General features: G+C 40.5%; 2 protein-coding genes across 3 annotated transcripts; both read right to left on the bottom strand.

The window, feature by feature from the left end:
• Positions 1-1,314: 1,314 nt before the first annotated feature.
• Positions 1,315-13,094, bottom strand: LOC108426994 (Rab interacting lysosomal protein). Its single transcript, XM_017696862.2, has 8 exons — positions 12,331-13,094; positions 9,414-9,537; positions 7,886-8,007; positions 6,397-6,591; positions 4,236-4,396; positions 3,683-3,805; positions 3,503-3,601; positions 1,315-2,671 (listed from the first exon to the last, which is right to left on the bottom strand). The coding sequence occupies exons 1-8, from the start codon at positions 12,664-12,666 to the stop codon at positions 2,542-2,544; spliced, it is 1,290 nt and encodes a 429-aa protein (XP_017552351.1). The 5' UTR covers positions 12,667-13,094; the 3' UTR covers positions 1,315-2,541.
• Positions 13,095-13,326: 232 nt separating this feature from the next.
• Positions 13,327-26,740, bottom strand: prpf8 (pre-mRNA processing factor 8). Of its 2 annotated transcripts, none has more exons than XM_017696861.2 (43): positions 26,605-26,740; positions 25,763-25,882; positions 25,488-25,656; positions 25,109-25,273; positions 24,785-25,003; positions 24,483-24,695; positions 24,229-24,354; positions 24,029-24,134; positions 23,607-23,797; positions 23,367-23,486; positions 23,065-23,254; positions 22,831-22,950; positions 22,584-22,718; positions 22,360-22,489; positions 22,068-22,264; positions 21,721-21,927; positions 21,450-21,613; positions 21,210-21,336; positions 20,904-21,096; positions 20,624-20,811; positions 20,247-20,485; positions 19,912-20,058; positions 19,560-19,770; positions 19,351-19,467; positions 18,978-19,225; positions 18,618-18,797; positions 18,376-18,511; positions 18,016-18,185; positions 17,790-17,919; positions 17,559-17,705; positions 17,242-17,402; positions 16,952-17,143; positions 16,563-16,800; positions 16,319-16,447; positions 16,096-16,209; positions 15,819-15,992; positions 15,526-15,719; positions 15,161-15,400; positions 14,879-15,020; positions 14,630-14,770; positions 14,361-14,500; positions 14,018-14,220; positions 13,327-13,901 (listed from the first exon to the last, which is right to left on the bottom strand). In XM_017696861.2, exons 2-43 carry the CDS (start codon positions 25,869-25,871, stop codon positions 13,747-13,749), a joined length of 7,017 nt encoding a protein of 2,338 aa, XP_017552350.1. In that variant the 5' UTR covers positions 25,872-25,882; positions 26,605-26,740; the 3' UTR covers positions 13,327-13,746. The 2 variants fall into 2 exon arrangements, with proteins under 2 accessions (XP_017552350.1, XP_037402428.1); XM_037546531.1 differs by having other exon boundaries at positions 25,763-25,879; positions 26,605-26,626.
• Positions 26,741-27,190: the final 450 nt, after the last annotated feature.

The raw sequence follows: 27,190 nt of genomic DNA on the forward strand, positions 1-27,190 counted from the left end.
CTCTTTAGTGTCTTTTTTGTGCTTATTCTAAAACTAGTTTCTTGACCATATGAATTACTTTATTATTATTGTTATTATTATTATTATTATTATTAATAATAATAATAATAATAATAATAATAATAATTTTATTTATATAGCACTTTTCATGCTGTTGGCAAATTGCTTTACAGACAGGTGATAAAACATAGTTATAGAAGAGATCATTAGTATTTATGAATGTGAATGACTTTACATACAAAACATGCAAGTAACCAAATATTAAAATTTTACATTGTGCACACAATGCCAAAGTAGACTGTCTCTTTCATTCCTTTTCACCTAACCCATGCTTTCTTTTCTTACAGATATTAATATTCCATTAAAGATATATTCATAAATGCCATGGAAGTAATATCTCTCTGAAGTAATATAAGCTTGTACCACTAATAGTTTGCATATGATAATTTAATTAATATAGAATTGAAATAAAATACAAGCAACAAGCTGCATGAGTGATGTCTCAGAGTGATTTCATATCTTTGTGGCACTTACATGAGGATACTTTTGTGTATTATGTAAATATGTTAATAAAATGATGTGACTAACAATTTTGTTGTCATCCAGACTTTGAGTATACTAATTAAGGTGTATACCTAATGGAGGCTTATGCTATTTATTTTTTAATCCATCAAACCCTCTTTGTTCAGTAAAGATGCTACATTAAAGAACTGAATAATACACTTTGGTAGCCAGCAGTTTCAGGACTTTCAGGATTGAGCATAGGCCTGTGGTTATTCTACTAAATTTTTATTTGTTGTATACTGCACAACTTTATTCCTGCCCCAAGATTCATTTAATTGCTAATTTAAGATACTGTTCATACCTTTATATTTTTAATTTCTTAGAAATTATAGCAAATATGGGTGACAAATTGTAATGACAGCCACTAAACGCTAATTGTCACCAGGTAATGAATGCTATTAGCACCCACAGCATGTGGCAACTTCTATAATTGGAATGATAAGCTTTTACTAAATACTGTTGTGCTCTTCACATGTACCAAGAATATGTCAACTGGATTTTCAGTTGCCACTAACCATTTGCCTGTTATTACAACTACCATTACTCACTTGCACTCCCATTGACCAACTGGCAGCTGCCACTGACTGCTACTTTCTCTTGCCACTACTTTCTACAGCTACCAGCTGATTTGCATCCACCATACACTGACTGACAACTGCCACTGGCGGCGCTATCTGCTGCTACATCTTGTCACCACTGTTCCAGTTTGCCGGAAAATGACCCATCAAACCAATCCAGAATAATAACACATAGATTCAATGAAAGATTTATTTCGATTTATAGCTCAAATCTTTATGCACATAATGTATACAAAAATAACGTGAAAGTACTACTAAATTCACTACATGAGCAGTACTGTGGACAGAGCAGAGATGGTCACTGTGTCTTTATGTCTGCCCAATAGACTATTATGGTCTGGTAGCACTCACATGATGTCTGGTTTCCCCTAAAGGAAACAGAGGCTTCCTCTGAGTGAACACCTAAAGACAAACAGATAGACAAAAACAAACAGCAGCCAATCCAATGCTACAAACACAATGCCCCGTTTATGAAATCTCTCATATTCATACAGTAAATGTCATGTTTCTGAAAAGATCTTTGGCCTTTCAATAAATCCTAACAATGTTTCACATTTTGTTCAAGTCTGGAAAAACAACAGCTACTTTTTTATCTCACGTTTTACCCACAATTTCATTTTTTACCTACATTTCATGAAGGATTTTAGGACTAAAGTCTTACTTTTGTGATGTACCATTGCTTTTCACACTATGATTCATATAAGACATTTAGGCAAACCAAGTCCTGCTGCATTTAAAGGAAAAAATTGTATCTCAAATGTGAAGTACAGACAAAAACTGGTATGTCTATCAAAAGAAAATCCACAGTTACTGCATATGCATACATTGGCTGCAATGCTCCAAAACACTGAAAGCATTACTCTACTTAAAGGCATGCTAAAAAGAAAACCCAAAAACATCAACAAGAGCCTAAGGAGTCTAACACGTACAATTAATTAGGTCAGAATTAACCAAAAATACAAAATGCTCTAATGCCCCCTGGTGGCCAAAAATAGTATTTCTGTGATTGTCTTTGGTGCTGGTTTTAATATACATGGTCATCTTTGGTTAAAATTCATAGTAAAATATGCTCTACAAAAATAACAGTTTCGACCCTTCATAGAAAACAACTGTGTTCTCACAGACATCTATGGTACATAACATATGACAGCTACATAAAAGTTTCAAATATATAGTTTTAGTATATAAAATAAATGCTCTCATTATTTTACCAGTGGTTTCCTTTGCTGCTTCTAACCAATTCGAATGGTCTCACAGAGTGACTACATCACTCTGTTTTTCCTGAAGTGCTGTCATCAAATCCTAAATGCTCTTCAGAGCATGTACAGCCTAAAAGCTGTAGATCTCCAAACACCACTACTTCAGCTGGGTAAATTGTCAGACAGGGTGAATTTAATTCTCAGGGAGAATGTCTGGGTTCAGTCTCCACCTCGGGCTCCTGTTCGTCTGGGTTGATGATCTCCCATGTGGAGCTGGACGTCTGATGGCTGGGGCTCTTGCCACTGCTTGAACGGGTCAGGAAGCCAAAGCTGAGACAACAAGCAAAAGGAGTTAGCACAGATCTCTAATCAGTTATAGAGTTCAAGAAATGGAGGGGAATTTCCTCTGAGCATAATTGGAGCTTAAAATAAAATGCCTTAAACTGTCAACACAAGATAAGTGTGCTTCAGTCATAGGAAATGACTTGCAGTTTGTCTTTTAAAAATATGAAAACATGAGTTAAAGAGACTGTGATGGACTGGCGACCTGTCCAGGGTGTAACCTGCCTTCCGCCTGATGACTGCTGTGATAGGCTCCATCACCCCCCCCCCCCCCCCGCAACCATGAGTGAGAAGCGGCGAGTGAGAAATGTGTGTGCGTGTGTGTGTGAGAGAGAGTTAAAGAGATTTAGTTCTGAAATATTAGGAAAAAACTGGACAACACTAGAATATTTATTTCTAAAAAGTGCATTGCCCAGTACTTATATTCAGTCATGACTGTATAAGGAATAACTGAGTATGCAGAAAATTCATTATTGGCTGTATTATTTTCCAACGCAACTCTAGTCCAGTTGCACTCCCCAGTTCAACTACTAAAAAATCAAACAAAAGTATGCAGCAAAACATGTCTCACAGGTTATGTGCTATATGTTGACTGGCATTTTGAATGACTGCCTACACACACCTTTTCTTTCAAAGCACATGCAATATTCCTTCATAACCTCATAACAAGTCTCCAGTAATTCAACTGCCTTTAATTATTACCTAGTTTAAGCATTACTGAAAATTCTTATATTAAATTCAACATGATCCTAATGAAGGATTAAAAAGCATGTCCTCTTGACAAAAGGATTTGGCCTATAAAGTGAATGGAGCTCTCACAGGTTTCTGATGCGTGATTCTGGTGGTTTACTGTCAGTGCAGTCTGTGTCAGTGTCTTCAGTCTCTCTTCTCTCAAACAAAGGACCCTTCTCCTCGTCACTGTCAAGCACAAAAACAAATAGTGAAAATAAAATCACTATAAAACCATTACTATGAGACTGTTCAGACTCAGTTACTTACCTGCTGCATTCATCCTCTGGAATGCCCAGCATTTTGGCCTTGATGACCGTCCTCTGTTTCTTTATAGCAGAGCGCACCGCTTCCAGCAAAAAACCTGGACACCTCTCGTCATTTAGGATCTCTCTGCAACATCACAAGAAAGAAGATTCCTTGAAAATTATACATGGGAAATGTGTGTGAATTAAGAAATGCTCAACATGGTGGAACGGTTCATAAGCTTATTATGAAAATGATAAAACTGAGTGACTTAATAATCAAACATAATATAATGATAATTTTACAAAAACAATTTTGCCTCTCAAATGCAAGCTGAATGGGGAACTAGGAGCCACCAATTTAACTAAGAAGTCTATGATTATACTGCTCCAATGGTGTAAAATACATATTGTAACAGCACAAGGTAAATTTAATCTGTGCACGTCTGCAGGTCACATTTTGGACAGACTTTGTAGAAGACTATAAACAGATGGCCATGAAAAAAACAGGAAAAAGGTTTGTTTTGCACTTTTGGATGTTCTAATATTTTAGCCTTCGGGTGTCAGTCCTGTCTCACCTTTGGTAGTAAGCAAGCTCTTCTTGCACCAGAAAGAGATTGGTTTTCAGCTCATTCCTCTCAAAAAGCATGTCCCTCACTTCCTGCTTGGTGAAACAGGGCCGATTCGGGTCCTTCAGGTTAATGATCATCTTATCAGTAAGGTCAATGGCTGGACTATTCTGTAGAAAAAAGTTACAGCACTGCAAATCAGTTTCAAGTCATGTGTCATTCTGGTATAAAACATTGTGGAAGTTTCAAAGAATGAAGAAATGATACTGTAATAGTTTTCTGTGACATGGTACTGACAATCACGTTTGGTGATTTGGTAATGATTACCTTCTTGCTGTATGTTCTTCAGTTATTGTCAATCTTTTGTTTTCTATCAAATAAATAAAACTGGATGTTGTTTACTTTTAAGACGAACACAGCTTTCTGGTGTGTTTTAAAGTTTACATGATAACCAAACAATCCAGGGAATTTTTTTTATACTGGAAGGATGCTGAATAGGAATACGCCTTTTATATAAGAATGTAAAGTAAGCACATGTTTTTATACAATGTAATGACATGGAATTATTTTGTCCAATAAGTATTACAGATGTACTTGAACCTAACTTTAACCTAAGTAACCAAAATGAAATGGCTTTAACCTTGTGGTTTTAAAAAGTGCAACATGTACAGTATTGCGTAAAAGGTCACAGACTACTCTTTGTTTATGTAATTTCTTATTTTGTTTTTCAGCATCAAGAAAAAAGCCAAAAAAAATACATTTAAAATTACACAGAAGCCAACAACACATAGGAATATATTTCCTTAAATCATTATTTATTCTGTCCAGTCTTTGTGTTTTATTGCAACTTCCATTCTTTTTAGGAGACTTGCTTTCAGTTTTTCAAAGACATGCAAAAATATTTTTCCACAGCTGCAAAGTTCAGTCTTAGAAGTTGCATTTTTTGCTGTAATCCCAAACATGTTCAATGGTGTTGAGGTCTGGAATCTGGGCCAGTCAGTCTATTGTTCTGAAAACACCAATAGCTTCTTTTTTGGAGTTGCCAATTTGCTTTTCTCAGTAACAGCTTCTTCACAGCTACAAGTTATTTCAGACTCATAGTGTTCTCACAGTGAAAGGATGGACAGAAACACCTGTGCATTTTTCCAGAAGTGTAGTAAAAGTGGAGCTTGATTTTCTTCTTACCCTCAAAGATGCAATATTTATGTACTGTTAATCTGATAAACCCTTCCACCTGGGCCAGGTCTAAGTATCTAAGGATCTTGTTTACAAGTGGTGGGAAGAGGGATTGTAATATTGGCTTGTGAGTGTGGAGTGTGAGCTAAGCCAGAAGGCAAAGCTATCTGTTCGCCAGTCGGTCTACATCCCAACCCTCACCTATGGTCATGAGCTTTGAATATAATGGCCAAAAGACTAGCAGCAGGATACAAGCAGCAGAAATAAGCTTTATTCACGGGGTGGCGGGCTACACTCTACTTGATAAAATAAGGACCTCGGTCATCTGGGAGGAGCTCAGAGTAGAGCTGCTACTCCTCCACATTGAGAGGAGCCCGTTGAGGTTCAGGCAACTTATAGGGATGCCCCCTGGCTGCATCCTGTTGGAAGTTTACCAGGCAAGGCCTACTAGGATGACACCTCAAGGTCACCCTGGAGGGATTATATATCCAAGTAGGCTATGAAGTGGCTCGGGGTCCCCCAGAATGAGCTGGAGGAGGCTGGGCAGAGCTGGGATTGCCTGCTTTTCTTACTGCTACTGTAATCCTAGCTGGATCAAGTGGTTTAGTAAGATGAAGATAATCTGGTAGGATGGATTTGGTGGTCTACCAGGTCCTATTTTCCCCTATTTGGAAACTTGACTTTTTCCCTTGACTTTCCCCTTCATTAGGCACTAATATTCTCAAAAATATCTCAAAAAAGTATGAATTGTGCTTAAAAACCTTCTTGACTGGAAAATAACTTACATGTGGCCTCTGACTTATTACGTACTTGCAAAGTACAGATTTTGTAATAAACACTTTATGAAGTCAGCATCATTTTGATGGTCATGACATTGTAGGTTAATGCTGTTTTTTCTGTCATGAACATTTATGAAAACAAACCAACACACACACACACACACACACACACACACACACACACACACACACACACACACACAGTTAGTTATTACCGTGCTAGCAGAAATGCTTGTGCTGCTCTGCTCCAGCTGTGTGGTGAGTCGTTCTATCTCTTTCTTTTTCTCACACAGGTCAGCCTCCATGTCTGCTCTCCTTTCCCCAGCACTCTTGAGCTGAGCCTGCATCATGCTCTGCTTATGCCTCAGCTCTCCGTTCATCTTCATAAAGCGGTCCAGCTGCTCCTGAAGCTGCCAAGCAGAACACACACACCACCACACCATAGATTAGAATACTCTCTATTTGAAAATGACCTAACATCTATAGGCATATTTATGTGATTGTACAATTCTACTCTCAGCCAATTATTGTATATTGTCTCTTATGATAAAAGAGCTGAAATGATGTCCCAACAACTTACAATAATATCTTTTATTTTTGGAGGTACGGTTTTGTTCTGACAGATCAAAATGTAGCAACAATCTAGAATGCTTTGTCTGTAATAAGTAGCTCAGCATGTTGTAATGTGCAATAACCTGTTGAGCAAGTTTTCTCGTGAAAAAAAAGGACAATGTGAAAAAAAGGGAACATCACCTGATGAATATTTCCACTGATTAAAGGGACAAATCCTATGCTAAAGTCAGAGAGAACCCTTCATTTATTTATTTTTCAGCCATTAAGTACAGATTATTCATTTTCAGAAGACAGTTCAGAGGACATTAAATCTAACTGAAACCACTCGCAAAAGAAAAGGCAAAGTGAAAGGAAAATAAGTGAAAGAAAAGGAATTTCCAAACAATGGAAGCTGTGATAAAGAAAGGTCTGGGAACATTAAATACTAAAAAGGTGTTGAGGCTTCTGTGTCATCTTCTGTTAAATATATTTACTGCTTTTGTCCTGATGTTGAAAAATGTGTATTTAATGGCCATTATAATTGGAAATTAAATAAATGAAAGATGACCTCTGACTTCTGCACAGTAATGTATATAAGAATAAATCCACATTGATAATGCATTTATAATGCATTAAAGAGTTCCAGTACTTTATATAAATAATGCTAATTTGAACTGTTCTAAATCTCTAAATGCTTGACTTGTATCCAAGTATTACGAACTCTGTTTCAACAGGCAGCTCTAAAAGAACAACTCTTAACTTTCAGCAAGCATTTCCTAGAATGACAGTACTGTCTGTACAAAAAAGAAAAAACTATGTGGAGAAAGTAACTTTTGTTCAGACTCGTTTTCACAAAGGTGTGGCAGTTTGTTCTTTGGCTTTCAACCTTTGACTGGATTAACTGCTGTTAAGAGCACAGTAACTTGAGTCATAATGCAGAGCCTCTGTGCTTTAAACACACTTCCCAGTCAGCTGACACTTCATTACCACCATTACTTTTGGCAATAACTGGCAATGATAATGCACCTGCATTGACCCAAGCAACGATAAAAACCGTCACAGTCATGTCTACCACCACTATCTGATTCCTGGGAGGATAGATCAACATATTCATCGTTAGGAGGGTGTGTGTGAATCCAGATATTTCCATACCGCTTCCACTTCTTTAGACATTCTGGATATTTCTTGCACTTTTGCTCTGAGCTCATCACGCTGTTTGTCCACCACCTCTTTAAGTTTGAGCATCACCTCTCTCTCCTGACGCTGTGTTTGGTCTGGGGGGAAATGAGGAAGATACTGTTAACAGTGAATAATAACTAAGTGCATGTTCTTTTACCGAACAAGTTTGGAAGCACTGGGTAGAAAATGACTAGCTATGTTTAAAATGATGCAGACAGGCTGGTCATGATCATGACATTTTAGCTGATGACTAACTGTCATGCAACTAATTGTGATTAACAATGTAATAGTCTTTTCTTGTTCATCATATGCAACTATTAAAGTAGAAGCCGAAACTGACTGATTGGCTTCCTAGCACATAGCATGTTTACATAATACCTCACACTGTACTTTTGAAATGTACACAGCATTTCTATCTATAGTTGTCTACACAGAATGTGCAGAGTTGAGCAAAGCTAGATTTTTCATTCATTCTGCTCATTCTTTTTATACCTCCTAAAAAGTCAGAATTAGATGCACAACAAGCAAAAAAAACAAACATTAGTTGCACAGCACTCCAAATTAAAAATGCTTTGTTTTCATAAGACATATGATGTGTCTCCATAAATGCTTTTACCACTTTCTTCTATATATACTTACATTATATTTATCAGAACCATAATTGCAAAATCTAACTGTGCAAAGTAACTGCAATCATCTCAAATAACTGCACTTAGGTGACTATGTAATAAATGTGACAGGCCTGGTTACAATACTGTCTAATCAGGGAAAGGTCAAAAATGTTAAACATTAAGATTATTGATTGATTGATTTAAAATACTGCAAATACCCTTTTAAATGTTTTAGTTAAGTGAAAATAAGTCAATTTTCAATGTGTTTCTGACCCATAGGTAGGGTAAAACCACATGTTCATGGAAGCTGGAAACAGCACTAATAATCTTTTATGGCACATTTTCTGAGATTCTTAGAAATTCCTTCACCATATGCAGTATAAAGCTGTGGCTATTACACAGCAAATACAGTTTACTGTTACAGTAAAGAACAAAGTAATTCAAATGATTTGATTAGAATTTTATCACACAGACAAAAATTGAAAGGACTCTTTAGGAAACAACATCTTTATTTTCCCTCTGTATCTATGAATGCTTTTGTAACAATGCAGTACTGCTAGACTTTTGTTAATTTGAATAAATGTAAAATAGGCCATTTTTGTAACTACACAACACTACTTGACAGAAAAACAATGGTGCTGAGACAATTCCAGTACATAAGTGCATCTCTGTGTTTTATCATATGTTCTTGGTTCTTTGAAGATGTAACTTACTTACTTACTTAATTTATGTAACTTACACAGAGGTCTCAAAACATGCAAAAGGTATCAGATGAATTCAAATGAGACAACCTTTTGCCAGTGCTAACACTGACGTCTGGAACACAGATGGATTGGAGGCGCTATTGGCGTGGTCTAAGTTTGGTTATGAAGACATGTCTGTCAGTTTACCTTCCTTCGAGAGAGAGCTCTGTAGGCGGCCCAGCAGCCCCTGGTTCTCCTCCTGCAGCTGTAGCACCTGAGCCTGCAGCTCGTCCACCTTCAGCCTCCATTTCTGCTCCTTCTGCTGCCAGTCCTGCACAACAGACACAACAGATCATTAACCATATGACACATATACATATCTTCATAGATGACAGATGTGGATCTTGTCAATATTTTTAATTTCCCAGTAATGTAACTTAAGATTTAACCTCACAGTTAATTGGACTTCTTAAGTGGGCATCTTCAACTCAGTGGGGAAGATGGAAATAGATTAACATAAAACATCCAAAGTTAGAAGTATTAAGGCACTTGCCCTAAAACAGACTATGGCCTGATCCCATTTCACCCCTCGCGCCAACGACTTATCCTTTACCCCTCCGTTTTGTGCATTTATGCTTAGGGGAATGCTTGAAGCGCCTTAATTTAACCGCTGCTTCATTTAAGGTAGGAAGTGAAAAATTCAAAAAAGAAGCTGGCGAATAGCTGATTTCAGCTTCATATCACTAAAGAATTAGCAGTGAGCAATAATAATAAATATCGCATCCAACCTCTTCAAAAGCATATGATGTCCTGAATTTAACTGAAGACCAGCAGTGAGGCTGCTGAACTTCACCCTCCTCTGCTATCACCGCAGACTGGCTGGGTCCATTCTTTTTTTATATGAAGATTGTCCCATTTTGTATGGAAAGATTTCAAGCACTACCACCTAACTCAGTTCCAAGGAGCAAGCTGACACACAAGGGGTAGGCGTAAAAAAAAGAAATGGGATTTGGCCTAATTATTATAGCTTAAAATTTCCCTTTGTTTATGATTTCATCAGGTTTGAGAATCGATTGACATGACAGAATTGTTGTGAGCTGTCTTCCATCTTTCTAATTGTAAAAAAGTAAAATTACCGGGATGTTCACTACATATCCAGATATTCAAAAGGCAATGTGTTATATATGGAGGCAAAATTAAGCAGCAGCTATAACTCAACTACAAGGTGTATACGTTAAACCAAATATCAAACAAAGGAGGTTAGGGATCTGGCCCTGAGACCGGAAGGTTGCCGGTTCAATCCCCAGGGCCGACAATCCATGACTGAGGTGTCCTTGAGCAAGACACCTAACCCCCTCCCTCCCTGGGTGCCGTGGATGGGGCTGCCCACCGCTCCGGGCAAGTGTGCTCACTGCCCTTAGTGTGTGTGTTCACTAGTGTGTATGTGGTGTTTCACTTCACGGATGGGTTAAATGTGGAGGTGGAATTTCCCCAGTTGTGGGCTCAAAAGTATCACTTATTAAAAGATGGCATGCCTACTCCAGGTAAGGGGAAAGGACTTGCCCCAAGTGGAGGAGTTTAATTATCTCGGGGTTTTGTTCACGAGTGATGGGAAGAGGGAGCTGAGCCAGATGAGGTGGTTCGGGCATCTTATTCGGATGCCCCCTGGACGCCTCCTGGTGGGGGTGTACCAGGCACAGCCTACTGGGATAAGGCCCCGGGGTCGTCCTAGGACCCGCTGGAGGGATTACATCTCCAAGTTGGCCTGGGAGCAGCTTGGGGTCCCTGGGAATGAGCTGAAGGAAGTTGCAGTGGTCAGGGCCATCGGGGATTCTCTGCTCTCCCAACTGCTACCGCGACCCTATCTGGATTAAGTGGTCAACGATGATGATGAAGTATTTGTCCTGCAAGTTTACCTTATATAATTAACTATCCATTGTGGTGGCTGCAGCACCATAGCTTAAATATGAAGTTGTATTCCAAAACCACTTACAGACCACTTTCAATAATTTTCTTTATTTTCATGACATACATTTCTGGGACTGAGCTTTACACATACAAGTAATCTCAATGCTGCACTATTATTAATAGCATCTTATTAGAGAGATAAAACTATCTTCCATTACCCACCAGCTGCCATTCTTTTTAGCTTGTTGTAACAAAATGATACACGGAATTATAATAAATCACAGGACATTAGGTCCCTATACAAATAAAGAGCTTCATTCTCCATTTGTAACAAATTTGGATAAAATTAGTTTTTGAAAAAACATAACAGCTGATGTGCGATAGAAATCACATTTTTATTTCTCTAATAAAGGCGGCACCATAATACAGCATTGATATGTCTTGTTTTGTAAAGCCCATTCCCAACAACGTATATCACGGAAAAAATAAAGGAAATTCTTGAAAGTGGTCTATAATGCATTTTAGAATGAAACCCCTTCACTGGTTCACTGTACTTGAATATACACACAAGACATTTGTGGGACTGGAGGGACGTCACGTCTACGTGACTTGCTGACCTGTGATGACCAACATGGACAGTCACTGTGTGTCCAGAAACACTGCTTTATATAAAGAGAGCACACAACACACAAAACTGACCATACTGGAAAAACATGGACCTCCGTCACCAGTTAACCCATGACGAAAAACGAACATATTATAGGCTTCAATTTCAGTTTTCCCTAGATTGCATAACGGCAGCCATTGTTAACGTAGCTACCAGCAAGAGAGAGAAAACAGCTCGTAGTTTTGACAGACTCCCATGGCGGCGTTTAGAAAGATTCCTATCAATTAAAACACACGAAGGTTCTCCAGCCTCGGGCGCCAGAAAGCAACTGCTGCGCCATTTAAGGTGGAACGGGACATTTCAAACAAGCAGCTGTCGAATAGGAAACCAACTTCAGCCTAGTTTAAATTACACCTGTGTCTGTAGGGCTAATAAATCGAGTGGTTTAACACACCTAAGTGGATACTTGGCCAGGGCTAGCTAAGCTAGGCTACATCATTCATAACAGCGACGCTGTTATAACTACTGAGCTCGGGGTTAAAAGAAGGCCAGATTACATGTTCCTGTTGATTATTCCACGGTACAGTGGTACTGGGAGCGCTATCTTACCTTGAAGTCGGTGCTGTTGCCTTCCTCGCATTCCCTCGTACTGCGCTTCTTCTGCTGCTGTACCTGTAGCGTCTCAAACGCCTTCAGCAGGTCCTCTTCTTTGCTCCTCTGTGACTGATTCCGGGCGGCGAAGCTCTCCAGCAGCTCCAACACTTTCACTATCTTCGGTACCAGACCCTCCACGCTGGCCTTGCCGTAGTGGTCAATGAGCTTCTCCACTTCAGAGCCGATGAGTTTGGCGATTTCGTACACGTCGTCCACGGTGAGAGCTGAAAACGTCGTCGCCAAACACTCGTTAATCCTTCTGGCATCTTGACTTTGCTGCACCGTTTCCATCGCAGAATGAGAAACTACACGAGTCGAGATGAGCGAAAAACCCCCACAGTCAGCCTGACATGTTTTCAGCCTACGTGTAGTTTTTTCTTTTTGGTTTCAGTTCGTCCTAACTGCATTCACTGTAGGCTAAAAACAAGCTACATGCTATAACGTGGTTATAACGCAGACGCCGTTTATTCTGGCAAGTTTAATGAGCCAGACGCGTCACTGCATTAGTTCGACATTTTCGATTACAACCTGCAGCGCCCTGTCAGGACTCACCCTGACACGTTCTGACATGAGACTGAGCCACACGGTGTAACACGATACGGCCGAGCTGTGCTCTACTGTTTGCATAGTGCTCTTCTACACTGCATAACGGAACATTGGGGAAACACTCAAGGCCCTGTGTGTTGTTTTGCCACTGCTGCACCCTCCCGCTTCCTCGTCCCCTAACCAATGCAACGAGAGAGCTTTGAAGTGGCGCTTTGCTTAGGGCTCTCATGCTCGGTCTACTGTAACAGACAGTATGAGACAGGACAGGCAAATTGGCTTTACTCCACCACGAGCAATCTAATCAGGAGGCAGGCTTCTTTGAATACATACAGGCAGCCAATTTGCATGTAATCTTTTAAGTAATAGTGCTTCACAAAAATGCTTTGACTTTAATTAAAACACCCCTTAGAAATAAAGTGTTCATCTTTATTTGGACCCAAACTACATGGTACATAAAAGATGCACAACATAGCTACTGGGTACATGCATATTACAACAGACTTAAAAAAAAAAAAAAGAATTTAAGGTTATGAAAAAGAGCACTGATTTATTAAAGAACTTTCACATAGTCTTAACTCACTACTACAGTGACACAAAAATACAATTTCAGCAATGTGCATTAACACATTAGCACAAATTACCATGGCAAAGAATGCAAGACAAAGTTAAGCTTGTACAAAATCTTAAAACGGGTGGTCAAAAGTACTTTCAAGCTGACACGACTGTTAAACACCCTGGTAAATCTTGAAAGGTCACAGAACAGTAGCTTTGCCAGCTTAAGCCTCTTAGGTGCTTGTTGAATATCAACAGCAGCAGTCCAGGGTGCTAAGCGTACATATCCTCACGGTCTGCGTTGTAGATCTCGCCCTCCTGCAGAGAGGCAAAGTTGAGGAAGTGAGAGGGCCTGTGAACCTCATGGTAGAACTCTTTAGGGTTGGACAGCTGCAAGTCGTACTTCATGTTAGGGTCATGACGAACACCTGCAATGGAGACAAAAAAGGGGGAAAATGTTAAAAAGAAAAAAAAAAAAAAAAAATGACTTGCATTAGAATAAAAACAAAATGATACATTATGAGCCTGATAAAGCTGTGCTCACCCATGAAGTTGTAATTCCAGGAGCCTTGGCCAGGTACCATGAAGAATCCAAGGAAGCGATCAGACAGCAGCATCTGCACCCTCTCATAGTGGGACGGCAGATAACCCTTAGGGTTATTGCCCTTGTCTGTGTTCTGCCTGCCCCACTCATATCCACTAGGAGTCAGCTTGTAAGCAGTCAGTGTACAGGATCCTGGTGTGAAACTACATGAGAGAGAGCAACAAAAAGTTATCACAGTCAAATAAACAATTACAACAAAAACAATTAACAAAAATTGCTTATATCTAATGTTAGGAAGTAAGTTATGAAATCTCCAGACACTGATGCATTTCCAATTATGTACCTGCAGGTTATGATAATAGTTTTCTCTCCATCCCAGGATGGGTTGTCTGCCATGACCTTGGCATGCGTGGTGACATCCTGAGGAGAAAGCTGAGGGGATTCATTGGGTTGGGTGTGGATCCAGCCAAGCGGCTCCATTTCCTGTAACACAAATGAGACATAAGCCATCAGAAGAAGACCACTGGAGAACAGGGATGCAGTGGCAGAACAAAAATCAGCACCACCATCTTCAGAACATAAGACAACAGAAAACCAATGATCAATACAGACCTTGAGATATTCATGCTGTGGCAGCTGATTGGGCAGGTGAACAGTCTGGTGAGTGCCCCACTGTGGTACCATCACAATGCAGCGAATCTCCTTCACCTGTGGGTTATCTGGAGGACTAGTGCCATACAAATAGCCTGCAATCTATAGACAAACAGATGGGGAAGGGCAATTATCAAAACAAATAGACAACTGTCCAAAGACTCTTTCCAGAAGCCCCCAAAAGTCTATGAAACAGCAGAACTGACTCACTTGGGCACGCAAGTCAGAGATGCAGATGAACTTCTTCAGCACATTTTTGGGAAGAATATAAGTGTATCCAGTTTCTTTTATGTCATCCGATGACACATAGATGTGGTTGGTTCGTAAGTGCAAGTTGGCAGCAGAGATGGCCCTGTAAGATGTTGGGATAGCATACATAGAATTAACAGCTTTCAACCATTGTATAAGCACATACACAGCATCATGCTAATAATATAAATTGCCATTTCAGTGGAACATGTAAAACTGTTCCAGTTTTAAAAAAGTGCTTACCTGACTCTCCATTCAGTTTTGGAGGAGAAGGTTTGCGTCTCATAGTTGCTGGTTGTGGAAGTGATGATCTCGTCACCATGCTTGTTAACAGTGCGTGTCTGGGTGGCTGTTAACTGAGACTGCTCTTTGGTCTGCTTCTCAATTTCAGCAATCTGCTGTCTCTGCTGGGAGGGAGCAGAGATCTCCATTCCCAGGATGATGTCCCTGATCTCAGACTGTGTCAGAGAAGCCACATTCACGCTGAAGGAAAAAGCAAAGTAAAATACAGCTTAGATTTTAATTACAAACTGATTTTAATTACAATGAGAATCTCTTCAAATCAATAAGCAAAAATCTTTTACATTTCTTTTAGCTAGCCAACTTACTTGTTCTTCTTGCCATAGTCAGCCAAGATGAGATCTTTGAGCTGCACCTCCACCTTAATCCACTCCTCATCAGTGAGAGTGGGCCAGATATGGTGTGGCTCAGTGATGGTGGTTTTGTCTGGCTTCAATATCACCTTTGCACGGTCATTGTTCACATGCAGGGCCCTCAGGATCAAGATGAGACGCGAGAAGGCCTAAGCAGAAAACAGGATGATTAAACAAACTATAGGCATCACTGGCTCTTAAGGTGTTTAACTGACAACTCACCAATGTGAAAATAAAACAAAACTTACAGTGTAAGAAGAAATTGTCTTCAGCCAGTCATCATACAGATTGAACAGGACCATTTGAGGCTCAGTGGCCTTCAGAATGAGGTCTCCAAACTTCTCTACCTTCAGACAAGCCTGGAAGGGGAGCTGTAGCTCAGATCCCTTGATCACAATGTTAGGGAAATCCAACAAGTGCACCTAGAAGGAAGAAAATGAGTAAGTTCTCGGCATGTAATTTGATGACACCTACACGTGCATTATACAGAAAACAGCAGAAATGGTGCTCAAATAAGGAGCATACCTCAAGAGGATCCAGCATGCCCTTCCTGGTGACAATGATCTGCTTGGGCTGCTCTTCAACAGGCAGTGATCGAATGAGAGCAGCCACTTCCTCAGCCGTCTTCCACTTGGCCAGCTATTACAGTAAGAGGACTAATTTAGACTTTGACTGTCCAAGATACTTCAAACAATGACAACCATGTCAAAGACCATGTTAAACAAACGTTAAGACAAGTGCTTCTTGCCTGTCCCAGACGTTTCTGTCCAGCCCACACAGATGTGTGAATGATCTTTAGGAAGAGCTGTCCAGTTCTTGGATTGAAGATAAAAATGGCTCCATTGATTGGTTTTGTTGTCAAGTTGCCCTCAAAGGTCTATTATGGGGATACAAGTTATGACAGCAGTTATTTTAATGAGAACATTTAGCCCTCACATACAAAAACCAAAACACCCCCATGGGGATCATCTGAGGAAGATAAATTTACTTGCCTTGTGGATGGTGACACGGTACACATTCGTGTCATCCACAAACCAGATGATCTGGTTGGAGAAAAGCTCTCCATAGTTCTGGGAGGACAGGTAGGGCTCAGTGGGCTCAGAGGAGTAAAGCTGCAGACCCTTGCGAATACGCTCCCTCAGCACATACAGGGCAGGATTGGCCTTCATTATTTTAGCCATGGCCTGCTGGATCAGAGGCTTGCTGCCAGGGAACCAGTTGCCATAGGCACTGCAGAGAGAACAGGATATTAGGACATCCGAAAGAAGGTTTGTGTGTGTGTAAACACACAACATGTCGTATTATAGAACATTCCAAGTATTTTAGGATATCACTCAGATTATCAAAGCATTGTTGTACAAGGTCCCACTGGACCACTGACCTGTGCAGATTGTAGGCCAGATCAATGGCAATCAGCACACCAGTGGGGGATGGGTAGATACTCATGTTATCTGTGGTGTAGTCCAGGAACTTAGCTCTGGCGTATCTCTCAATGTCATGAGAGTCATAGTCTCCCCATCTCAGCTGGATGTCAATCCAGTATTTCTGAGTGGTGGTGCTGTCCATCACATCCCTGTAGGAGAGAATAGGCAAAGTTAAAAACATTTAAATGTAGCATTTAATATAAAAATCTTAAAAGAAGGTGTGTTCAGTGGTGCTTAAAAGACATACTTTGAGTCAGCAAGCAGTGATGGCCGTGAAACATTCCATTTGTAGGAGGCGAACAGCAGAATGTCTGCACAGGAAGAGTTCATCTTGTAGGACTTTCTAGGATGGATGGTTTCCTTCTGTACAGTCTCAATCTCCAGAGCATCCAGCTCCTGGTCAAACACCTATAAAACACCACATAATTTTCTATAATATGTACTAGCAAAGTATAAGGTATTTTCAGGCCTTTACCTTAATACAAAACATATGTAATCCAAGACATAATGAAATTCTACGTTTCTTAAATGACAAGCATAGTGAAGTACAACAAGAATCTCTACCTGACACAGATCCATGACAATGCTCTCATGAATCTTTTGCCATAAGTGAGCCCTGAAAATCTGGATCAAGGAGATCTTGAGGGTTGGAATTTTGCCATGCATGAAGATTCCTGTGAGATCCAGTTGCACCTGGAAACCCACGTATACCTGAAGACCAAAAATGAAGACTGTGAGCAAGTACAAAAGGGTGAAGAGAAACAAGTAACAACCAGAGAAAAATGGTGTACATACATTGGCCCTGTTGATAGTGGGAGACCACCAAAGAGTGAATCGTCGATTGGGGATCTGGTTCAGCCCAGATCTCTGAGCATTGGTCAGCTTTTTCCATTTCATGGACTCCTCAAAACCACTGGCCTTTTCCCTGTAGAGAGGAACTGAAAGGTTAGTAACAAAAATAAATGAAACAAAACTACTGAATATGCGATGAAAAACAAACACAACACCCAAAAACTCTCACCAAAAGAGACCTTCCCAGGTGGGGAAGTATGTTCCTTTGAAGAGAGTGTGCTCCAAAATTCCCTCCACTCCTCCCAACGCCTGTATCATGTCTGTGCGGTAATTGTTCAGATTCCACAGTTTTCCGTCGTGTCTCTGGTGAGTCCACCAAAATGGATTTTGCTTTAGCACCTGTGGAGACATTACAGCAAGAGATTGTAAGGCAGTCTCAGGAAATCAGTAATTTACATTAAAAATTTTTTTTTTTTTAATTAAAAAAAAACAAAAAAAAAAAAAAACAAAAAAAAAAAAAAACACCCACATATTTTAGATGAGTAAAGAAATTTCATAAAACTTTATATGGCATAATGAAGTTTTTAACCTGGTACTGTTTGAAGTCTGTTCTGACTCTCCAGCCCTTGTCATAGGCCAGTGTATGTCTGTCTTTCTGGAACAGTGTGTTGATACGAGGAATACCTCTGTCCCAAGAATCCTCCAAATCCTCAAGAGTCAGGCGTCTGTAACAATGAGGTGTTATAAATGACTTTTTATAAAAATGTCAAAGCAAAATTTGCTTTTGAGCATCTTTACGAATATGGATTTGAGTAACTGTGGATGTAGTACCTGTTCTGGGCAATGGCCTCCTGTCTCTTGAGGGCATATTCAGCCCACACTCTCTGAGAATCAATGAACTCACTTTCCCATGGCTGGATATAGCGATAAAGATTTGGAATCAGCTGATCCTCCTCATGACTCATACCAGAGCGGAAATGTGTGATGCCCACATCTGTTTGTTTGGACCACCTGAGTATGCACAATAAAGTTTATGACACACACGTACACTTAGTTCACTAATGCCAGTTAGCTCAGTAACAATCTCATTTCCATTGACAAATATCACTATTTGTAATAACAAATTTTGATGTGTGAAGACAAATTTAATACTACTTAAGATCTTATGCAACTGTCTAATAACTGACTCACCTCAGATCGGACTGTGGGATGAGCACATGGCCCATGGACAACATGCCCAGACCTCCCAACTCCTTAGGGGTGTAAAAGACCACAGGTGGGAAACGACTAGGCATTTTGGAGTTTAGACCAATCTTGATACGGGTCTGGATCTTATTCTCACACTTCACCAGGAGGTCCAGCAGCTCCTGAGTGTTGACCACAGCCTCACGAAAGTACGTCATCAGACCAATCAAAGCCGTGTTCCATTTGTTTACAATCTGAGAAAGTGAAATAGAACAAAAGCAGCTGTTGCACATTAAATCTAGCAATTGCAACACATTCAAATACTATACTGCATCTCTCTTACACCCACACCCACAGTGTGAGAGACTGTGCCTTATACCTTGGTGAAGGTGGTAGACCCTGAAGCCATCAGAATCTGTCGTACTCTGTTATGGAACCTCTGCATGGATTCATCATCCACTCGCAGGAAGCACTGAGCTGTCCTTTCCTTGGTTACCTTAAGAGACACAAATACCAGTCTGAAATCCTGTCCTGCCTTAAAATATTGCTATGACTTCATAATCAAAATAAATCTGTCAAGCTACTGACTTCATTCTGCAGGTTCCACACGCCATCCTTGTGTGTGAACTCCTCATAACTTGTACGGCACTTGGGCAGGATACGGCACTCAAAGCCGCACATGTTGAAAAGTAGGTTGGGGTTGTCTTTGCTGTACACTGAAACAAAGCTGTTCTCCCACTGCACAGTGGTGACAGAGCGAGGAAGCCGATTCTTTATGTCCCAAAATACAGCACGGCCCCTGAACAAATAAAAGCAAAAAACTAAATTGGTACAATTTACATACATACATACATACATACATACATACATACATACATACATACATTTAGAAAGCCTACTGTGTATTAGAGAGCATAGTAATTGGACAGGGAATACTCACAGGTTGACATCGTGCTTCATTAGCCTCATCCTGGCATCTCTAGGCCAGCACTTCTTGTTGTTGTAGCCCACAATGTTCTCATTGTTGGGATCTGGGTGTTCTGTAAGGTACCGCTGGATCAGATCCCTAGCCTCATCAGCAGAAAACCTATGGAAAAAGGACAACCATTGATTTTTCATTCATTTAATTCATGCATGACTCCTTTTCTGTGCCCTCTTCAATTAACTCTTCGAGACCAAACTTGAAGTCCATGCATAGTCAATATTTTTTGCACATAGAGGGTTTACTAACTCACAAACACTAGACTACAGCATTGCATTTTCTTCTATACTGACCTGAAGAACATGTGGATGCGGTCAATGTATCTGCAGTACAGGCGGATGGGATGAGCAGCCTCTGTAGTACTGTCCTGGAAGCTGAGGAAGTCATTGGGCATCTGGGGAGGTCCTGCCATCTCACTGGCACGGTGAAGACCCAGAACAAGCAGGTCCATCACCAGCCCATAATACTGCACAATGAAGGAAGCAAACTGCAGGCCACGGATAATGCCATACGAGTTGGTGTGGTTCATGTCCTAAAACAGGGAAACAACAAACTTATCAAACAGGGTGGTTGAGCTAAACCATGTCACAGTTAGGTCTAGACAAATATAATTGTAAAATACTAAATGCAGATTGCTCAAGACTGTAAATATATATAAATAAAAACAGACCTTGTAGTTAATAACAACGTTGTTCTTGGCGGTCATGTAATCAGCAATGTTGTGATCGACAATGAGACGCAGCAGCCTGTTGAGCAGTGTCAAGTCAATCTTTTCATACATCTTCTCGTAGCGTGACTCCAGCATGACATTGCACTCTCCCTCTGTGGTTTCCCACACATCTTGTAGGTTGTTGATTCCTGGAAAAGACCATGAGAATCACAAAAATGATGCATCATCAGACAGCAAAAGCTGGTGACTACTGCAAACACCAAATAGTACTGTCCCTCACCTTGGCACCACTTGTAAACCAGCAAAGGAGGTGGCTCTGTGTCCGCTGGTTTGATCCAAGGTGGGAAGAGCCTGCGCTTGTCAGCCTCATACCACAAGTACTGATCCAAGTAAGCATCAGTGATCTTCTCAAGAGGCTCCACATCATACACAGGTACCAAGTGACTGTACAGGTCCATGAACTCAATGCCCACCTGGAGAGATTAGACATAAACTGACTGAGATACATCGTAGAACCAAACAGTCTCAACTTAAGATAAATGCAACCAAACTAAGAGTACTGGTGGGCATGTATGCATATATTAACCTCTTTGAAAGCTCTCTGGGTGAGGAGGTGACGCTTGATCCTGGACAGAGCCTCGTGAGGGTTGTCATATGCCTGCTCAATCAGGCCCAACTCCTCACGCTGAGACTGATTCAACCTTGACTTCACACTAATAGACACAGAACAAAAAAGTTAGTCCCTCAAAGTAGCATGCAGTTAAACATACAATCGACTTGCCAAAAAATTGCTTATGTGGTACAGGTTGGAGATACCAGCACTAACCTGTAGGCCTCCTTGAGTCTCTCCAGAGCCAGGATTAGCAGCTTGGTGTCATGTTTGTAGGAGAGAGGAGGGAAGGGAATTGGAGAGAAGCGCCGGCTCTCCAGCCAATGCACAGTAGTAGTATAGATGGCCACTGCTTCTTCTGCTGTGATGTATGGACCATCCTAAGTAAGATCAAAACAGACAAAACTCCATGCTATAGTCACAAATCTTTTGAGAAGTTCCACAAAATGAACAGTACTAAAGTGAACTAGCACATTTGAAGCTATACCTTCAGGTAGTTGTGCTGTCTCTCCTGCTCAGCCTTCAGGTAGAGTCGTGTGAGACGACCAAGGTTTTTCTTGCAGACAGTCTTGTCCACAGTAGCTCCTCGTCTGATTCGCTCTCGGTTGTAATGGGCTGTGTTAGTCCACCAGTCAGCTTTGGCTTTCACATAGCGCAAAATCATGTTTTCAATTGGTGTGGGAAGACCTGGGACCTGAGAAGTCATGATATTGCAGTGGGTAAGCATGACTGAAGTGTTTAATATTTCGTGCTGCTGGCAGCCAAAGCACACAATATGTAAACCCTTGGTTACATGTATCCATTAAAAAAAATATAAATAAAAAAATTAAGTACCTTCCAAGGAATGTTAGCTTTCCAGCATCTCCAGGACTCGCTGAGGTGCTGCAGGATAGTCCTCGCCTTGTTCTGTTTGATGCCCTCAGGCATCATGTCCAGGATGTCATGCATCACAGCTGCTCTCAGCTCCAGATCAAAGTGAGACTCCACACGCTGCTTGGTCACAGTCTTTGCAACTCCCTTGGAGTGACGTCCTTAACAAGTCCATAACAGTAAGTTACCATCTGTATTCCTATACAAACAATGATTTACTGAACATTGTAGACTCATGCATTTTTCAGTTATGTACCTTCGAACTGCCTGGCTAGCAGGTTGCCAAGCCATCTTTCCAACAGAGGAGTGATGCCCCTCATGAAGAACAGCCACACTCTCCATCCTGGAGCCCAAAAGCCACAACCTGGACCCTTTCCAACTGGACCCTAACAAAAAATAAAATAAATAAATAAATACATACATACTACAGTGCACTTACTTCCAGTGGTCAATGTGCTAAAGCCGTAAAACTGCACTTACTGTGTTGAAGCGGTAGTAGATAAGATGCTTCAAGTCCTTGCACATTCTGATCTGCCTCATCAGTTTGTACTTATAGCGATACATGCCAGTCAGCTGACCCACATGGGCAAAGATGTACTGCAGCCCATCTGCCAACTACAATGCAAAAAGAACAAAATTTTAGATGAAAGTTACTGACAATATTTCATATCGCAATTAAGTATAAATTATTTACAATGAACTTGTACTGTGATGATCAAGTACATACCTGGAATGCATCAACATTTCCCAGTCTGTACTGCACATGACTGTCCACTACCAGTTTGCTCAGACGGAGAACCTCACGGCACAAGTGGAACGCATTCCCAAATCGGGACTTCTTACGCTCCTATAAAATAAAGCGAGGACGTAGCAAATAAACTAGAAAATAAATGCAGATAACACTATTCAAACAAGACTTTTATTCGATTGTTGCTTAATCCTACATCTGTGTTTTGTTTACCTTTGTGGTGAGGGTTTTGACAGGCTTTAGATTGAAATTGTAATCCAAATGCAAGTAGTTGAGATTCTTTCTGTGAATCAGCAGGTTCAGCATGTTGTAACCCTGTCGACACACCTGGAGGCCCACCTCCACCCAGTCCAGTTTTGTGGACTGGAAGAACTTTGTGGCCTTAAAGGAACGGAAAAGGTACCTGTGGAATACCAAAAAGAAAACTGACCGTTACTATATTTCTAAAATCTTAAATTTTAGACCAAAAATATAAATGTTTGGAAATGACAAGACATGGCTGTAAAAAAGCTCACCTCTTCTTCTGTGCTTTAGGTGGCCTGTGTTTCAGAGCATTGAGAACGTAGTACTTCAAGAGCTTTTGATAAGACACACGTACCTTGACAGGCTGACCTGCAGGGCAGTGCTCCCGATACCTGAGAATATTTTTAAAAAATAATACTATATTTACAATAATGTTGATAGAGACCTTTGTGCTCCTCCTTTACATCAGCAAGAGAATTCAGGCAAACTTCATTTCATTGCTTAGAGCTCACCAGTTCTTGATGAGAGGAACATCAATGGCACGACGGGTTCTTCCAGAGCGCAAGTTGAATGGACGTGGAGCCCAGAGAAGGGCAATTCCATTGGCTGTGTTGTCAGTATACAGAGGTGTCTCCTTGAGGAAGGGCTCTACATACTCAGGAAGTTCAAACTCCTCATCATCATCAGGCAGTGGCTCTTGACTCTGAGAACAATAACAAACTAAATTGTAAACACAGGAGAAAAACAGGAATTCAAAGCAAACACTAAAAATTCTTTCGTCTTCTGGAGTACAATTTTTTTTTCATTCCAAAACTGGAATTCACCATGCTTTATACAAAACAAAACTGATTATTTCACCTTTCCACACACACACACATCTAAGCCATTATTTAACCAACTTTACAACACATGCAAATATACTACATTTTCTTACTTTAACTGAGTGTCTGTGAGAGATGGGATTGATGAGTGGATCAAAGTAGAAGGCAGGCAGATCAGGATCCTCTGTCTTGATAAACACCACGTTAGGAGTGTGGTACCTGTGCAAGAATCAATCCGGAGTAGCTTAATGGCAAATATTATCAACAATACAAAGAAAAAAAAGCTGTGACCATATAAACTATTTTTTTTTACCAAGTGAGATGGACATGATGTGGAAGATTGTTGTACAAGTAAGGAAAAGCAATCTTGTACTCTGTCCTAATGGGCTGTCTGATTATGATTTTGTTGATGTCATTGAATTCATTCCAGTCTTCATCCCTGTAAAAGAAGTTGGTAATCTTAAGGGAAACTTATTTCAAAATCTTTAGGGAGACAGGACTAAAAGCACTCAACTGCACTATGCAGTCTGGTACTAACTCAAGAAAAGCAGTGCAGAGTACACATACTGTAGATTGATATCTCTGACCAGGGGTTCAAATTTAGGTCCTCCAGGAATGGCCATATTCAGGGCCTTTGATGTGAAGAAAGCCTTCAGGTCAAACAAATAGAAGTAGTTACTATCCACCAAATCAGTCAGCAGCTGATTGGCCAACCGATAGAGCGTGGACATCATTGGCAAAGTGAACTGCCAACGTCTGTATGTCGTCCCATTGACGTACCTGTGAAACAGAAATAAATTGTGAAAATGGAACAGCACAAGGACCGAGCTTTTTTTTTTTTTTTTTTTTTTAAACTGTCAGAGTCTCACTTTGTGGTATCCTTCAGCGGCTGATGCTCATAAAACCATTCTGCCACAGAGCTGTCTTCCTCAGGGTCCAGCTCCATCTGAATGGCCTCAAGAGGCTCCACGTCCAGAATGTTATCTGCGTAGTCCAGTGGAGGCTCTTCATCATCGAATGGAGGGAAACGCATACGTTTGAAGTGTCGTCTGTCTCTTTTCTCACGACGCATCATAATCCACATAGTCCTGATATCAAAAAGAGTAACTAACGATTAGGAAAATTCAGATTGTTACACATCTCTTTCACACTTCATATTATATAGCACAATAGTGTTTAGAGAAAACGCTCACCCCCACTGTGCAATATAAACTGGCTCAATGACCCATGGAATTTCATTGACAAAGGAAATGGCTCCTGTAATGTGGTAGAGCACTGGTACATCTCTGATCTGCTCCCAGGGCATGGGCATGTTCTCCAGCAGTTTAAGCACTGCATGAGGCATGTATTTCAGAGCCCTAGAAACAGAAAAAAAAAAAAACATTAAAACTGCAAAAAGGAATACAATAATACAACACACATTGATTTATTATACAAATATTCTGTCCATGCTACCACTGCACACTATGGCATGGCCAGCACATGACACCTACTAGTACCATTTAAATTAAAACACTAAATATTTTTATGCAAAGCTGACCTTATAAAGCCTGTAGCTTCGTACAAACTTACCCAAGGTAAACTCTCTTGTCATGACGGAACTTCCTGTTGGTCATATCTCCATGGTCCCTGATAATTTTGCGAACATGCTCAGGCGGCATGTCCTCTTTCTGAGCATCAACAAAACCAAATTTCCTCTTCTCTGAGTAGCGTTTCGCCTGCAGCTGCTGCCATTTCCGTGCTACAAAACAAACCAACAAAAAAAATAGGTCAGCCATAAATCTGGCAATGCAACCAATGCGATGCGTGACTTTGACAATAAACCAGATGCTGTTCTGTATTCCTACCTTTTTCTTGCAATTTCTCCTCAGTCATGTAATCTGGCACCTGTGCAGGAGGAGGAATACCCGGGGGCATCCCTGCAGGGACACCTCTGTAGGGGAACGTAGCTGCCATGGCAGCGTCTACTGCAGGGAAAAAGGCGATGCAAGATAAACAGTCCGATATAAACGGGGATATTGGCGTAACAAAAACAAAGTTGACAAACACATGCACCACATGGAATGAACCTGCCAGTGCTAGTTCACCTGAATACACAGTTATCAGGTAGGTTACGCTATCGAACCAAACAGCGAACCGCGGGCTAGCTAGCCAACGTAACCTAGCTAGCTAGCCAACTTACTTTGCAACACACAAATAATGAAAAGACTGCACTCAAAATGTACAGCAACCTTTTAGCAGCATCACTTAACTAAAAAACAATGAAACAACATTCACAAGCAAGTTAATATGAATCAACTCGCGAAATACCAGATTTTAACCAAGTTAACTTACAGCTTTAGCGAATAGCGTTAGCTTAACAGTCTGGCTAAAGCAACAAGTTTAACGCAGTTTTACGCGCTTGTAGCTTTACAAGCTGTACCCACAACATAAGCACGTAAACAAAAAGTTAATGATTATAGCAGCTCTCCGAATATGGAGAGTGTATATAAGCACTATCACCTATTTTGACTGCGTGCACTAGCTAGCTAGGCGAGCTAACCCGATTCACCCCGCCCGAACAAAGCACTAGCTGATGTTAGCTGGGTTTGCTACAGCTCGCTCACAGATACTAAGAAACACAACTTCACCGCAGGCATTATGGCTCATGATCTCTCGTGTTAAAAGTCTAATTTTAACACGTCCTTACTTTTATTAATCCCAACGTCTCTCCGGAGTTTCCTGCAGAATGGCGCTCGGATAAACGACTCTACACGTTGTGCGTAAACGCACGCGATTCACCGCCGTGACGTGCGACGTTTCCGAGGCCGAACTGCAAGCAAATAACGAACCAATACGGCGGAATACTAAAACATGCGTAAGACAAATGCCCGGATGACAACCGGACGAGGAAATGATCCGTTTTCTGCTTGGAGTTCATAAAAGTGTTCATAACTTTAACTTCGCAGTTTATTTTTATTTGTACAATTATTTGGGTAATTTTTAATTAAATTATTAACTGCTTAAATGATGGTTTTTATGTTAATCTTTTGTTAATGTTTTACAAATAAATTTTGTGGAATGTACAAATTAATATGTGTGAGCACAGAATAGACGGCTGTGCTTTTCTGGTTCATATTTTTACCCATTTGAGAAATTTATTTGATTTTCTTTTTTTTTTCATTTTTGGCTGCATCCTAAATCGTATTCCACTACATAAACAAGTAAGTGAAAATAGTGCACCACCTTTACTAGCCTATTCGTTAATACGCCATTTGTACAATACGCATCGCATG

The sequence above is a fragment of the Pygocentrus nattereri genome, chromosome 17, assembly GCF_015220715.1.
Source record: "Pygocentrus nattereri isolate fPygNat1 chromosome 17, fPygNat1.pri, whole genome shotgun sequence".
NCBI classification, from domain to species: Eukaryota; Metazoa; Chordata; class Actinopteri; order Characiformes; family Serrasalmidae; genus Pygocentrus; species Pygocentrus nattereri.

Bases quoted from the DNA above. Each gene is read 5' to 3' on its own strand.
- prpf8 (XM_017696861.2), bottom strand. From the start codon at position 25,871: ATGGCAGCTACGTTCCCCTACAGAGGTGTCCCTGCAGGGATGCCCCCG. The intron at 21,097-21,209 runs GTTAATATATGC...TAATCTCTCCAG, and splicing joins CCCAGAGAGCTTTCAAAGAG to GTGGGCATTGAGTTCATGGA. The intron at 14,771-14,878 runs GTGAGTCAGTTC...GTTTGTCTATAG, and splicing joins TCTCTGACTTGCGTGCCCAA to ATTGCAGGCTATTTGTATGG.
- LOC108426994 (XM_017696862.2), bottom strand. From the start codon at position 12,666: ATGGAAACGGTGCAGCAAAGTCAAGATGCCAGAAGGATTAACGAGTGT. The intron at 9,538-12,330 runs GTAAGATAGCGC...TCTGTTGTGCAG, and splicing joins GCAACAGCACCGACTTCAAG to GACTGGCAGCAGAAGGAGCA. The intron at 3,806-4,235 runs GTGAGACAGGAC...GTGATGTTGCAG, and splicing joins GAGCTTGCTTACTACCAAAG to AGAGATCCTAAATGACGAGA.